The 11,991-nt window shown below is 46.2% G+C and overlaps 1 protein-coding gene across 10 annotated transcripts in view; it reads right to left on the bottom strand.

Moving 5' to 3' along the window:
- Nucleotides 1–6: 6 nt before the first annotated feature.
- The window catches only part of LOC116847740 (serine-rich adhesin for platelets-like), a 74,971-nt gene continuing 62,986 nt past the window's right edge, over nt 7–11,991 (bottom strand). For all 10 annotated transcript variants that reach the window (XM_032823059.1, XM_032823052.1, XM_032823054.1 and 7 more), the window contains 10 exons: nt 8,904–11,898; nt 7,770–7,943; nt 3,900–4,122; nt 3,270–3,505; nt 2,783–3,116; nt 2,304–2,518; nt 1,528–1,727; nt 1,268–1,440; nt 1,026–1,190; nt 7–921 (listed from right to left, as the gene is read on the bottom strand). In XM_032823059.1, the coding sequence (XP_032678950.1) occupies nt 431–921; nt 1,026–1,190; nt 1,268–1,440; nt 1,528–1,727; nt 2,304–2,518; nt 2,783–3,116; nt 3,270–3,505; nt 3,900–4,122; nt 7,770–7,943; nt 8,904–11,898 (5,206 nt within the window). In that variant the 3' untranslated portion in view covers nt 7–430. The remainder of the gene's footprint in view (nt 922–1,025; nt 1,191–1,267; nt 1,441–1,527; nt 1,728–2,303; nt 2,519–2,782; nt 3,117–3,269; nt 3,506–3,899; nt 4,123–7,769; nt 7,944–8,903; nt 11,899–11,991) is intronic.

Here is an 11,991-nt window from a genome sequence, read left to right as displayed (position 1 = left end):
TCTCTCTCTCTCTCTCTCTCTCTCTCTCTCTCTCTCTCTCTCTCTCTCTCTCTCTCTCTCCCTCGTTTTTTCGTTTCTTTCCGCTTCTTTTCCCGTTCGAGGACTGCTTCCAATGATCCTCCATCGTTTTCATGGCACCAAAGTACGACAACACACACGCGGAAGACTCTGTCAGACGGGTAGTACTTGCAGTACAGTATAATAACTCGGGAAAGATTCGAGAGATTTGCGTAAGAAACATAAAACTATATAACAGGCACCTGTAGAAGAACCAGTCCTCCAAATCTCTATCAGACTCGCGCGAAGCCTCGTTTGGAGAAACGCTTTAAAGCACTTGTCCTGCAAACAGATACCGCAATACTGGCCTCCGATCGCCGTTTTACCGTACCACAATGCTCGCTCTTAAGCGCAGCTACAACACCGTCCTTGGTTACTGAATCCAAGACGCAGGCACCCACTGAGGTTCCCTCTCGAGTGAATTGATCTCCGTGAGAAGCTGATTATACGCCCGATCAGTATCGTTGTTCAGGATGAGCATGTCAAACAAGTGGCCATACTTGTCTTCCATCTCGCGCGCTTTCTCGATTATGTCCTTCAATTCCTCCTCTTTGAAGTTCTCGTTATTCTTGATCCTCTTCTGTCTCAGCTTCTCGAGGCTCGGTGGTGCGATAAACACGACGTACGGCTTCAGATCCGAATTCCGCAGGATCTTGAGACTTTGGGGATGAAGGTTTAAGACACAGATTTTCCCGGAATTAACCACTGTCCTGATGGCCTCCACGGAAGTGCCGTAGTACGCCTTTTCATATTCGCCGTGCTCGACAAACTTTCGACAAAGGATATCGGACTCAAATTGAGAACGTGAAATAAAATGGTAGTCTTGGCCATCGACCTCGGAGTCTTTCTTCGGACGACTTGTATCTGGTGGTATAAAAACACGTTTTTATTTGTTTCAATTTTCTCTTTTCTTTGACGCAACTTCCGAAATACAATCGGTTGATAAAGCAAGATGGAATGGCACTTACGAGGAATCGCTGCGGCAAAACGTTCGCTGTCTTGCATCAATCTCTGCCTGAGTTCGTGTCGCCCAATATTGGGAGGTCCGATCAGTACAATTGGCCTTTTGTGATTTGCACGAGGATAGTATAAGGCGACTTCTTCGTACGTCAGCACCTCCTCGCTGTCGTAATCTGCGAAAAAGCATCTCGTTGAAACTGATACCTTTTCGGGGCGGAATCTGTAATCAAGTCGTCTATTTCTAACGTACCATCTATGGCAGTTGTCGCGTAAAGGGGGTACCCGTCATCATTGAAGCTCGACCCGAATTTGTTCCGCTTTTTCTTCTTTGGATTTTTCCTCGCGCACAGCAACGTGCTGGATTTCTTTGAGCCCCGCACTGTCGATTTATCGCCGGCTATCGTCTGCTTCATCGATTCTCGTCTGTGCAGATAGAGCGATAAAGACGCGTGTAAATTTGAATCAGGATAAGATATATATTCTCATGCTGCTCAATTGGAGTTTACTCACTGGTGCTGAAATGCTCTGCTAGGTATCAAGCCAGCTAAAGTTTGATCCTCTTCGCCTTCCCGATATGCTTGCCACCAGTTGGGATCCTCTTGAGAAATTACGTGAAGTACATCGCCTTTTTGGAAACTCACGCCCAACTCTCTGCACGGTATGTACGGATCTTCCTCGGGATCGTAATCGAAATGGGCTCGTATATGAATCTAAATATGGCATGTGTTTTATTTAGCTGCAAGTGTCACATTATACCACGAATCTATGTTTTTATATATCCATACATCGAAACTGGGACAGATGTGTGCGCACGCGCGTTCTGTTAACGTGGAGTTATACACGCGTAATTCTATGCGTGCAGCTTGCAAATATCAACGTCTCTTGTTTTACAGTCAAAAGAAGAAATGTCACATGTTCATACGTGTGTGGCATACGCTTTTGTACATTCGCGTGCGTTAACTCAGCCGATGCACAGTGAGCCCGCAAACACGTAGGTCGAGGGAACGTAGGCGGTAAAGTACCTTAAATGGTATTGACGTTTCCCCGAGCTACAGATGTACAAATCGTAGAAGCGTACTCCGAAGTAACAGATAATCGATGTTACTTCGTTGCTCGACGATTGAAGGGCAAGAATTATCCGCGCGTTTCTCTGACATTTGCTCTTTCATCCTCGTCGCGAAATACGACGATATCGGTTGTTCCAGTTGTACGGATGTATGTAGTCCGCGTGTTTCTAGTACAAGGATGTGCTAAATATATCAGGATATATAGCACGTGTGCCGTACCTGTGTCGTGTCCTCTCTTCTGCTGGATAAATTATTTCTGTGACTTGTCGGAGCCGGAAGTACCAAGAATGTGAGACTACCCTGCATACCAGCGAGGATATCGCAGACTTCATTGACGGTCTTGCCGCGCATTTCTACTCCGTTCACCTCGAGAACCTCATCGCCTTCGTGCAGGAGTCCCGACTTATGCGCCGCACCACCACGTACGACGCGTCCTAGAAAAATTATCCAAATATTATTACTAGTCAAAACGGCACGATGAAGAATCACGTAAATAAATCGTTGGCAAAGCGCTCCTCCGTGCTGAAAATGATGAATACAAAATAATAAGAATATGTATTCTATTCAGAGTCTGAATTTCAATGTAAATTAATCATCTTATTGATTCACACTGATTTAAATTGAAATTTAGGCTAAACCTTGTGCGATATAATGCGGATTTTGTAACCATCGTTTTAAATAGGAATATATTACATTACCTATAATCACCGCGTCCCCATCGTTTCTGACTGTAGCACCCAGAGGTTCGTTAGTCTTCTCGATCCGGATGATCTTGATATTGTCGACTACTCGAGAGTCTTTCCAACTGGTTGTAGGGCTGGGCGGGCCGCTGCGTGGCGAAGACGTCGGGCTCTGCTTCCTTTGCAAGCCGTCCACATACGAGACGATGGAGTCGTGCGCTAAAAGCAGAACTTCCATGTCGGTACTCGTTAGAATACTCGTTAACTCCCTCGCAGCAGCCATTGTCTCTGCTCCGCCCGCGACACCTGTTGCGGCCAACGTCGACTGCCATTTTTCTAGGATATCCACACACTGAAACATCAAACGGATGTCTAATCAACAGATCATTGCGCAAATCGAATTATGTAGCGAATCGAAATTCGAAGAGAGCTCATTGTCGGTTATTCCAAATTATAAAAAGTCAGGTGGCTCATTGTTACACCGCAAATTACAAATTTTACGTACATCCCGCGCCAGGCTCGATGCGTCGTCCACGTGATGCTTAAAAATTTTACTCGCTCTCAACCGATTCTTCAAGGTATGACGCGTCGCCAGGGCACTTGCAAATCGATTTTGCACCAAAAGCGTCCGAACTGCCTCGAGTTCGGCTTCGACACCTGCACCCGAAATACCAAGAGCACCTGAAATATTCCGCAGTTGAAGCTGCAGCCTCTCCAGTGTAGCAACGACCTCTCCATACGCTGAAATATGAAAGACATAATTTGTTAGAGACCTCCTCACGGAATCTCGTGTTACAGGCTTCGTTATTTATTTATATCGCGCGACGAATTGTGTGGAAAGAGACTTCATTTGATAACATGCACAATTTCTCCCAAATCTGTCGAACGTTGCTTTTCTGCCGACATAACCAACAGAATCAAATTTAAACGCTCCACAAATGAGATTCTCTTAAGAGACTGAGAGAGAAAGATAGAAACTAACGTAATAAATCGCGATACTAAATAGAAAAGAATTATAGATGTCAACGCTGTGATAAGATCACGGACTAATATCAATTTTTCTCAATCGTATTTACAGTTTTTCTCAATTTAGGGGGATTCACGAGAACGTATTTCACGAAGAAAAATGACTTACTGAGGGGTCTGGGAGGCTCCTCCACTTCTTGAACTGCATTTGGAGTAGCTTGCGTAATTCGACTGATGCTGGAGGTCACCTCATCCTGTGCGTAAGCAAGATTCTCTTGACCAGAGAGGCTCGTCGCGTGGCTCTCCAAAGCTTGCAGTTTCTTAGAGCCACGGAGAGAACGACTAAGTATTTCCTGCCTCTCTTCCTCATCTTTTCGCTTCCGTAGCTGCTCCTGTGTATGTGAGTGACATAACCGGGTAAACGATCCGTATACCACGAGATATAAAAAAGTTTAATGGAATTCAAATTTCATAGAAGATTTAACTCCTCTCTCTCTCTCTCTCTCTCGTATCCTGGAGACCGTCCAAGATTTCGAGAGTCTACCGGAGAGATGGCTGTTTGAGTATACAATATATTTCCGTAAAACAGTTTGTATTTCTTAAAGAATTCGACATATTTCGGCTTAAATGAATACATTTCGAGGGCGATCGTAATTGACGCGTGCAGTTTATGCGCGATTGTGGCTCGCGCAAAAATAAAGAGACCTTGAACGATATCAAACTCGACGATCGAACGTCTTTGTGAATATGTACCAGACCATAAATTATTCCGTAGCGGCTTATATCCAGAGAAGCGGTACGCTTTTAGTTCTTAGCGTCAACTAAATCCAGGAGGAGTACCATCATGCATTCTATGTGTAGATAATTCTTTCTTCTGTGTGCAGATAACGTTCTCCTGTGTACATATTCGTTACTTTCGGCAAAGTTCCTGTTAAATATCCTTTTGATAGCAACGACACGTAACATTTTGCCGAGTCTGATTGACGAAACATTTTTATCTTCGGTGAATCTGGTACTTTACCATCAAGCTACGTGAATTTGTCATACGAAATTGTGCACGAAAGGAAAAATTTGGATTAACTAGATATCTGGTGAAATAAGAACGAACCAGAATTCCGGTTGGCGTCATCAGAATTCTGCTCAAGTTTATCAAGATTCTGGTTAAACCAAACAAAATTTCTGGTTAATCAGAATCCTGTTAAATTGAATAGAATTCTGATGACATCAATTCTGGAATTTTGGCTCGTTCGTATTTCACCAGATATCTGATGAGTCCAACCCTAATGTCTTTTTCTGCGTGTTACTCGGCGATTCGCGATTTACGCCCACCAGCTGACAGAGTCAGCTGATAAGGCCAGTGTCAGTTGATGCGTTTAGAGACATCGTAAAATTACGAGATGCGTACGGTGGCTATGCGCAGTTGGCGATAAAGAATGTCGCACAGCAGAAGATACCTTCTCGTAATTTTCATTTATATAACGGACCCGGCGCGCTAGCCGTGTGATATTACGAGGATAGAAATATTTCAGCGAAGCCCTGTTTACCGCGACAGCGGACATAAGGTTTCCTGTGGAACCTGAGCTTGGTTTGCGCGCGTTAGACGACGGCGACAGCCAACGCAAAGCGCGTTAAAAATGTCGCGCGTGTAAGTCGGTAAGTCGTTAATGATTACAGCTTTGAGAAGGATTCCGATAAATCCCGGCTTTTAAAGGAAGAAAAAGTTCTGCTTTCCGCAGAACGTACGACGTGACGAATGTGCAATTTTTGTTCCAAGCGCGATTTAACTGCAACGCCGATTAATTCACAGCATTTTGTACGTCAATAAAATTTCGAAGAATCAATAAAATTTAATTTGCGAAAACTTGTAATTGGTGACATTTAGCATTGAAGTTGAAGACTCGAGAGAATTAGCGCGGACGGCATTAGCTGCAAATGTTACAGATACAAATTAAGGGAAAATGCGAAATGGAAATGTATAGATTATAGACGAGTTTAACAAAAAGTAGGAATCCAATTTGAAACATTCGCTGGTGGTATATTTCGGGATATCGAGTGAAACACGTCGGATTGGAATTCTAGGACGCCTGTTTGCTTGAGGCAGATCAAGAAGCTGAAAGAGAGAGGTCAGGGAAGAGATCCCGACGACAAAAAAAAAGAAAAAAGAAGGGAGGAAAGGGAGAAAGAGAGAGAGAGAGAGAGAGAGAGAGAGAGAGAGAGAGAGAGAGAGAGAGAGAAGGAACAGAGCTGAAAGAAGCAGCACAGGCCTGCGGAATCACCCTAGCGTCTACACCTATCGAAAGTTCGTAACGCTACAGTCGGGTCATGTAATCTTAGACTATTGTGTAGAAGGGTCCTTTACATTCCAGACTACACTTGACTCAGGGCAGGTAAAGCGGCGTGAGGATTCCATAAGATAAACATACTCGGTCCCGACGACGCCAGGCACGTAAGGTGTTCTGGCGTATCTCACGCTCACAGACACCAGCGATCGCATGAATTTCAAGCACCGACACTCGAAGCCGTTTCGGGGCTTATCTACAATTTTCTCAGAGCTCTCTTCTGGTCTTTCGGTTAACGAACTCAACGAAACGTACCAGAGACACTGACCATTACAACGCGCTCTCGCGCGTTCCCTACGCCGAGAGATAAATAATAATAAAACTCACGTATCCTTCTTCACGAGAATTGACGTTCGCTCGACAATTCCCGCTGTTCGACGAATCCCGGCGGAGAGGTGCCCGTGCGGATATGCCTAATTAATTAATTAATTTCACGTCGCGTCGCGCGGCTCATTTGTCAATCAAACTTCGGCCGGCGTAGGAAATTCGGAAACTATAGCGCAGCTATGTCCCACCGACGAGCTTCAATAACCATTGTCATCGGTTCGCAATTTCCTGTGCGAATGTTCACGTGACCAGCGAATTGTACGTCCTCTTAAATAACGATCTGTCATTTACTGCCTTCGCATCGTTACGCAACATGATCGCTACTTTCCCATACGAAATGCTCGCACGCTGCTCTCACATGGCTACACACGCAGCTTTCCACAGAGTCCCACCCCCTCCCCTCCACTTTTCCGCGCCTCGAATCGCCCACTAACGGTTTAATTCGATCATAGGGCAAAATCGTAAATTTCATCGTCGAGTGAGGTAAAAAAGCCGCTTTACGGTCGCGACGAAAGGCGTGATAGAATCGTCGCGGCGTTTTACGAGCTAGACCCCGCAGTTATTACGCAGTCAACCCCTCGAATATGCAAATACTCGTGTGGATCCCATTCCCTTTTTTTTACGGCAGTGTTTATTACGTCACTGCGAGAACGAAATGCTAAGCTCGGGGGAATTACTGATTCTGAGTCTGATTTATATACCGCGAGTCGTTTGCCAAATTATTCGTCTCCTCAAGGGAGGCGTCTTTGACCATCTTTGACTATAAGGTAAATCCGGGGGATATGGCGCGCTTTTTTATCTTAACATGGAAAAGTGGGGATAATTAAGAGTAAACGCTGGTTCAATAAAATCTTTGTTTAAGATAATGTGTGTTGTATCTTCCACTAGTTTGGGAGATATATTTATATCTAGTATCTTGCCATATCATATCATTCACCTCAGGGGGAGATATGACATTCAAGCATTGTTTTTAAATGTAAGTTTCTATAATAAAAAATGGTATAATTGCATCCTCGATTTTCCAACAAAGGAATAACATTCCAAAATTAATGGTATTGGTATTAAAAATTCTATTTCATAAATTAAAGTATGTTTTAAAATTAAAATTCAAAAGGGACGCCATGTCTTTCGGATTTACCTTGAAAGTACGATGTGAAAGCGTCACTTAGGTATCAAGTTTTGGACATTGTGTGTCTTTCCATTTTCATTTTTCCCGTTCCCTAAACGACACAGACATTCCGTCACGTTCTCGTTCTCTATGAGATTTATCGTGAGATTTGGCTTTCACAGTGTGCGCACTTTGCAAACGCTTATCGTGCTTACGTGACTCGGTGCAACACGATTGAGAGACGCCGATATTCTCGTCTTCTAACCTGATATTTCCTGATGGAGTGAAGCTGCTGCTGTGTCGGCTCCGCGTTGGCGTTGTCGCTGCTTTCGACATTATTGTTCTGTGTGGACAGACGCAGATTGTCCTTCGGCGGTCTGGCAGGTGCCCTCTTCTGGTCGCGAGGCGGAATGGCAGGTTTAACCCCGTTGAGACCGGCCTACAAATTCATTCCAAACAACTCGTGTTAATGGTCCCACGTGCTTGGCGTTGCGCAAACTACTTTGTCGGATCTTTCATTTCTTTTTGCTACTTTTTCCATATTTTTCTTGTTATTTTGCTTGTTATCTACTCATATCTCAGTCAAATCAAGATATACCTTACAGAGTCGCGACTCTGATCGCGACAGAAGGATGAGAAAGAGAGAAAAAGAGAGAAGAGAGCAAGCGAGAGAGGAAACTGATGACTGATAAAAAAGTGAAAGAGAGAGCAAGATGCGTGTGTTACAAGAAAGCATGTTGAAAGCAAAAATACCAAGAAGTAAAATGCCGTATTAGATGTTCCACATTCTTCTACACATGCTGTTCATTCCGTCCCTTGAACAGTCGTCTTTGCACTTTTCTCCTTTTCTCTTTACAATATACAACTTTTTCCCCGGAAAAAAAAATCGTTGTGCTGCACATTGAGATCTTTAATCCGCGGATAATCATATCTCTGGAGACCTACAGTGCGATCTGGCTCTATCGGGAAACTTTGAACTGCCATATCTTTGTTCAAAATTAAAATTTTTTATATATTTTTTCCAAAGATACGCCTCAGCTATAAGGTACACCGAGAAAAAAGTATTTAAAAATTTATGAAGTTTATATCCACAGAAATAAACTTTATACATCTTATAAATAAATATTCAAGTATTTTTTTCTCAGTGTAGCAGCAATAAAATCAAAATACATAAAATATACAAAATACATAAAATACACAAAATACAATAAAATCTGCATACATATTTTTTTGGAATTATCACAGACCTTTAGCGATCGAATATTCGTTCAGACCTTACAGGGCCAACACATTGTATGCGAAGAGTTAGAGAAAAGCGTACAAAATACAAAGATCACCATTCGAATTGTTCGTCGAGCGAGAGTCCTTGAAAACCAAGATAATATCTATTGCAGTTTACCTGTTCTTGAAGAGCGTCGTCGCTCATATCGTTCCCCATAGTGTGCGTCGACGGTCCCGATTCGTCCTGTTTCGTACATTTGTTAGAATTGTACAAAGCTACCGAATGGTGGCTCGTTCTATCCCGCTTTACGGCATACCACGAGGCCGAGATCTTCGATGAGTGTAAGTCAGAGTCGGAGAGAGAGAAGCGGATCATGGAGGTCGAATAATCGGCCATTAAATCCGAAAGGTCGGAATTCGAAGACGCGCATCTCAAAGTCGTTTCACCGGCGGAACTCTTGCGAGATCTTCCGGTACTGCTGGAAAACGTGAACGAGGCGTCCAACAGTTTCGAACACTGATGACGCTCGTCAACAGACAAGTTGGCATTTTTCAGACTCTCCGTATTCGGCGAATCGTGTTCGTCTTGGCACTGAAAGTCATTATCATAACGTTCCCGCCGTTCTTCGCTGTCTAGAGAGGAATCGTCGAGACCACGCGTATCATCGTACAGATATTTCGAGGGAGAGGATTCGCGCGAAGAATTTCGACAATTCTGATTTGTCTCTTGGACGAAGGAAGGAACGCTATCCGCGACTTTTTCAAGCGGGACATCGTCTACGAATGACATAGCACCCTCGGTGCTCTCTGTGGAACAGTTAGAGGAAGCGGCCTGTTCGGATTCCTTCTGAGAACCGAAAAGACTTTCCGAAGAGCCGACAATTTTGTCCTCGGACGCACAGACATTGCGCGATGTGAAATCGTCGAACCCTATTGAGCTATCGGAGAAGACTATCTTTTCACCGTCCAAGTGGAAAATGACCGACGGGTCCCGTCGGTATGGAGAAAACCGGCCATGGAAAACGGAGCAGACCCGACCGGTGATTCCCGACCTCTTCCGATACCTTTGACGCGGCGGAACGTCCTCGCGGCGGACGTCCTCCTGGGATGCGACGAAGGCGGGATTCAAGCGGCTGCCAGCCTCACCTGGAGCTCGTTCGAGCTCGTTCGAGGTTGACGCGCGAGTCTGCATTTCCGTAGACTCGAAGTCGATGTCTCGCAATTCGATATTAAACGAGTGCGGGGCAGATTCGTTAGAGGTCGGCACAAGCATGTTAGAGGGATGCGTGTTGAAAGCGCGAAGCGAATTGCGGTGCCAATAGCGTTGCTCGTGGTATACGACAGAGTGCAAGCCGTCGAGCAGCAAGCTCTTGACTCTGAGCCTTACCTTCTTGGCGTCGTGCTTACGGTCTACTGTACGCGCGACTACGATCTCTCTAGCGCTACCATCTGCACTAGACAACGTCGCGAGGCTATTATCGTTCAGGGAGAGACAGGGAGAGGCTACGAGCGTTGTCGTGCTTGTTGTTGTTGTTGTTGTTGTTGTTGTTGTTGTTGTAATCATCGTCGTCGTCGTCGTCGTCGTTGTGGCGCACACACTTGCCTCGGCAGCTACACCGCCGCCGCCGCACGCGAGATTACCCTCCTTGACGACGTTCTCGCGATCGCGCCTCGGCTCAAGGGTATTGTGCTTGCTGTTGCTAGGAGTTTTATTAGGCGGTGGGTATACAGGGTGGCACTTGGTAACCGGCACGAAATCTGGCGGACAGTCTACCGCCACTTCGCGGTAAGCTTTGCCGCCCACCACGAGGAAGCTGCGATCCGCGGTGAGCTCGAGATCGCCAGATGCTTCACTCCTCAGCGTGGAATAGCCGCTGGAGATCTGCTGATGCCTCTTCTTCTTGGGTCGTTGTCGAGACGAGGAGGAAAGATTGTTCAGCTCGATGCCGATCAGATCATCGGTCGAGCCGGCGCGGATCAGCTCCTCGATGTCGAGGCTGCGCGTTTTCGCCTTAATTTTCGCTCGCTCGTCGTTCTGACGACGTTTCGAGCTCTTGGCGGGTTTGCCCGCCACCTCTGCTTGAGCGGACTCCGTCTGCTGATCCTTAGCGCGGGCGGGCGAGGCCTTATCCTGATCCTTCGGTATCCTCGGGATCGAACATTGCTCGTCTATCAACCTGGTCAGGTCTGAGACTTCGTCGGAGCGCATCAACAGCCCTTGAAGGTCTTGCAAGTCCGTCAGTCCGTATGCCGGGTTGTCGAAGGACGTCGCGTCCCGAGTACGACCAAAGAGCGGGGCTACTTTGATATCAGGTACCACCGACCTGCACGGAGAGCCGAGATCTATCCTCCTTACGTCGTAAGTCGGAGAATCTTTTCGATTCTTACCGGATTTGAGCATCAGGCTAGTGTCGAGGGGCGCAGTACTGTCCGATCTGCCCGAGGAGCTCCTCGGGCTCGCGGAATCGTCGCTGCAAGTCTTGAGCATGGTGGGGTAATCCTCCTTGGCGAAGGGATAGTCGTCCTCGACGTCAACGCTGGACTCTTTCTGCCCGCCCGCGTCTTCGACGGTGTTCTCTTCCTCCTCGAAATCCTCAAAGGATTTGCTCTTCAAGTCCGGAGACCCGGTGACAGTCGGGTTTTCGTGATATTTGTCGAGGCTCGAGTCCTTTTTAGCGGCTCTCACCTTCTCCTCCTCGTCCTCGATTTTTAGCTCAATCTTCAGCATGGACGGCTGAAGACCGTTGCGAGTGTTGATCGTCGTCGTCGTCGTCGTCGTCGTCCTAGCGTTGTCGGTGACGTCCGTGCAGTCGTTCGATATGAGTCTAGCGCGTCCGTCCGCGATGGTGCGGGTTTTAAGGGTCTCGTTTTTAAGGTTAAGGGAGAGGTCGAGGTCGCTAGCGCTACGGGGACGGTGCTGTAGCCCGTTCCTATAATCGGAAGAGCGATTCTTTACCTTATTGGGATAGGCCTTCTGTAGAAGGGTGTCGGGCACATCAACAGGTAGCTCCCGATGATGGCCCAGGGCACCAGGGGCCCACATCTCATCGGGCCCCAGTCCCTCTTGCGGCTTCTTTGCGTCGCGCGAGCTGCTGTTGTTGTTCTCTTGCAACTGTTGCTGCTGTTGCTGAGAGTGTATGTCCGTCACGCCACTACCGCTACGCCTTCGGGACCTGAAATGAGAAAAAGAGAGCACCACGTTAGCGAGGTGTCGCTATTCAATTTCCGCTCGCTTTCCCACTTTTTTTTTTTTTTTTTTTTTTTTT

Source organism: Odontomachus brunneus, unplaced genomic scaffold (genome assembly GCF_010583005.1).
Source record: "Odontomachus brunneus isolate Ranch 3 - 2012 unplaced genomic scaffold, Obru_v1 Obru_scaffold_082, whole genome shotgun sequence".
Lineage (NCBI taxonomy): Eukaryota > Metazoa > Arthropoda > Insecta > Hymenoptera > Formicidae > Odontomachus > Odontomachus brunneus.
This window is presented reverse-complemented; position numbering and strand designations above follow the sequence as displayed.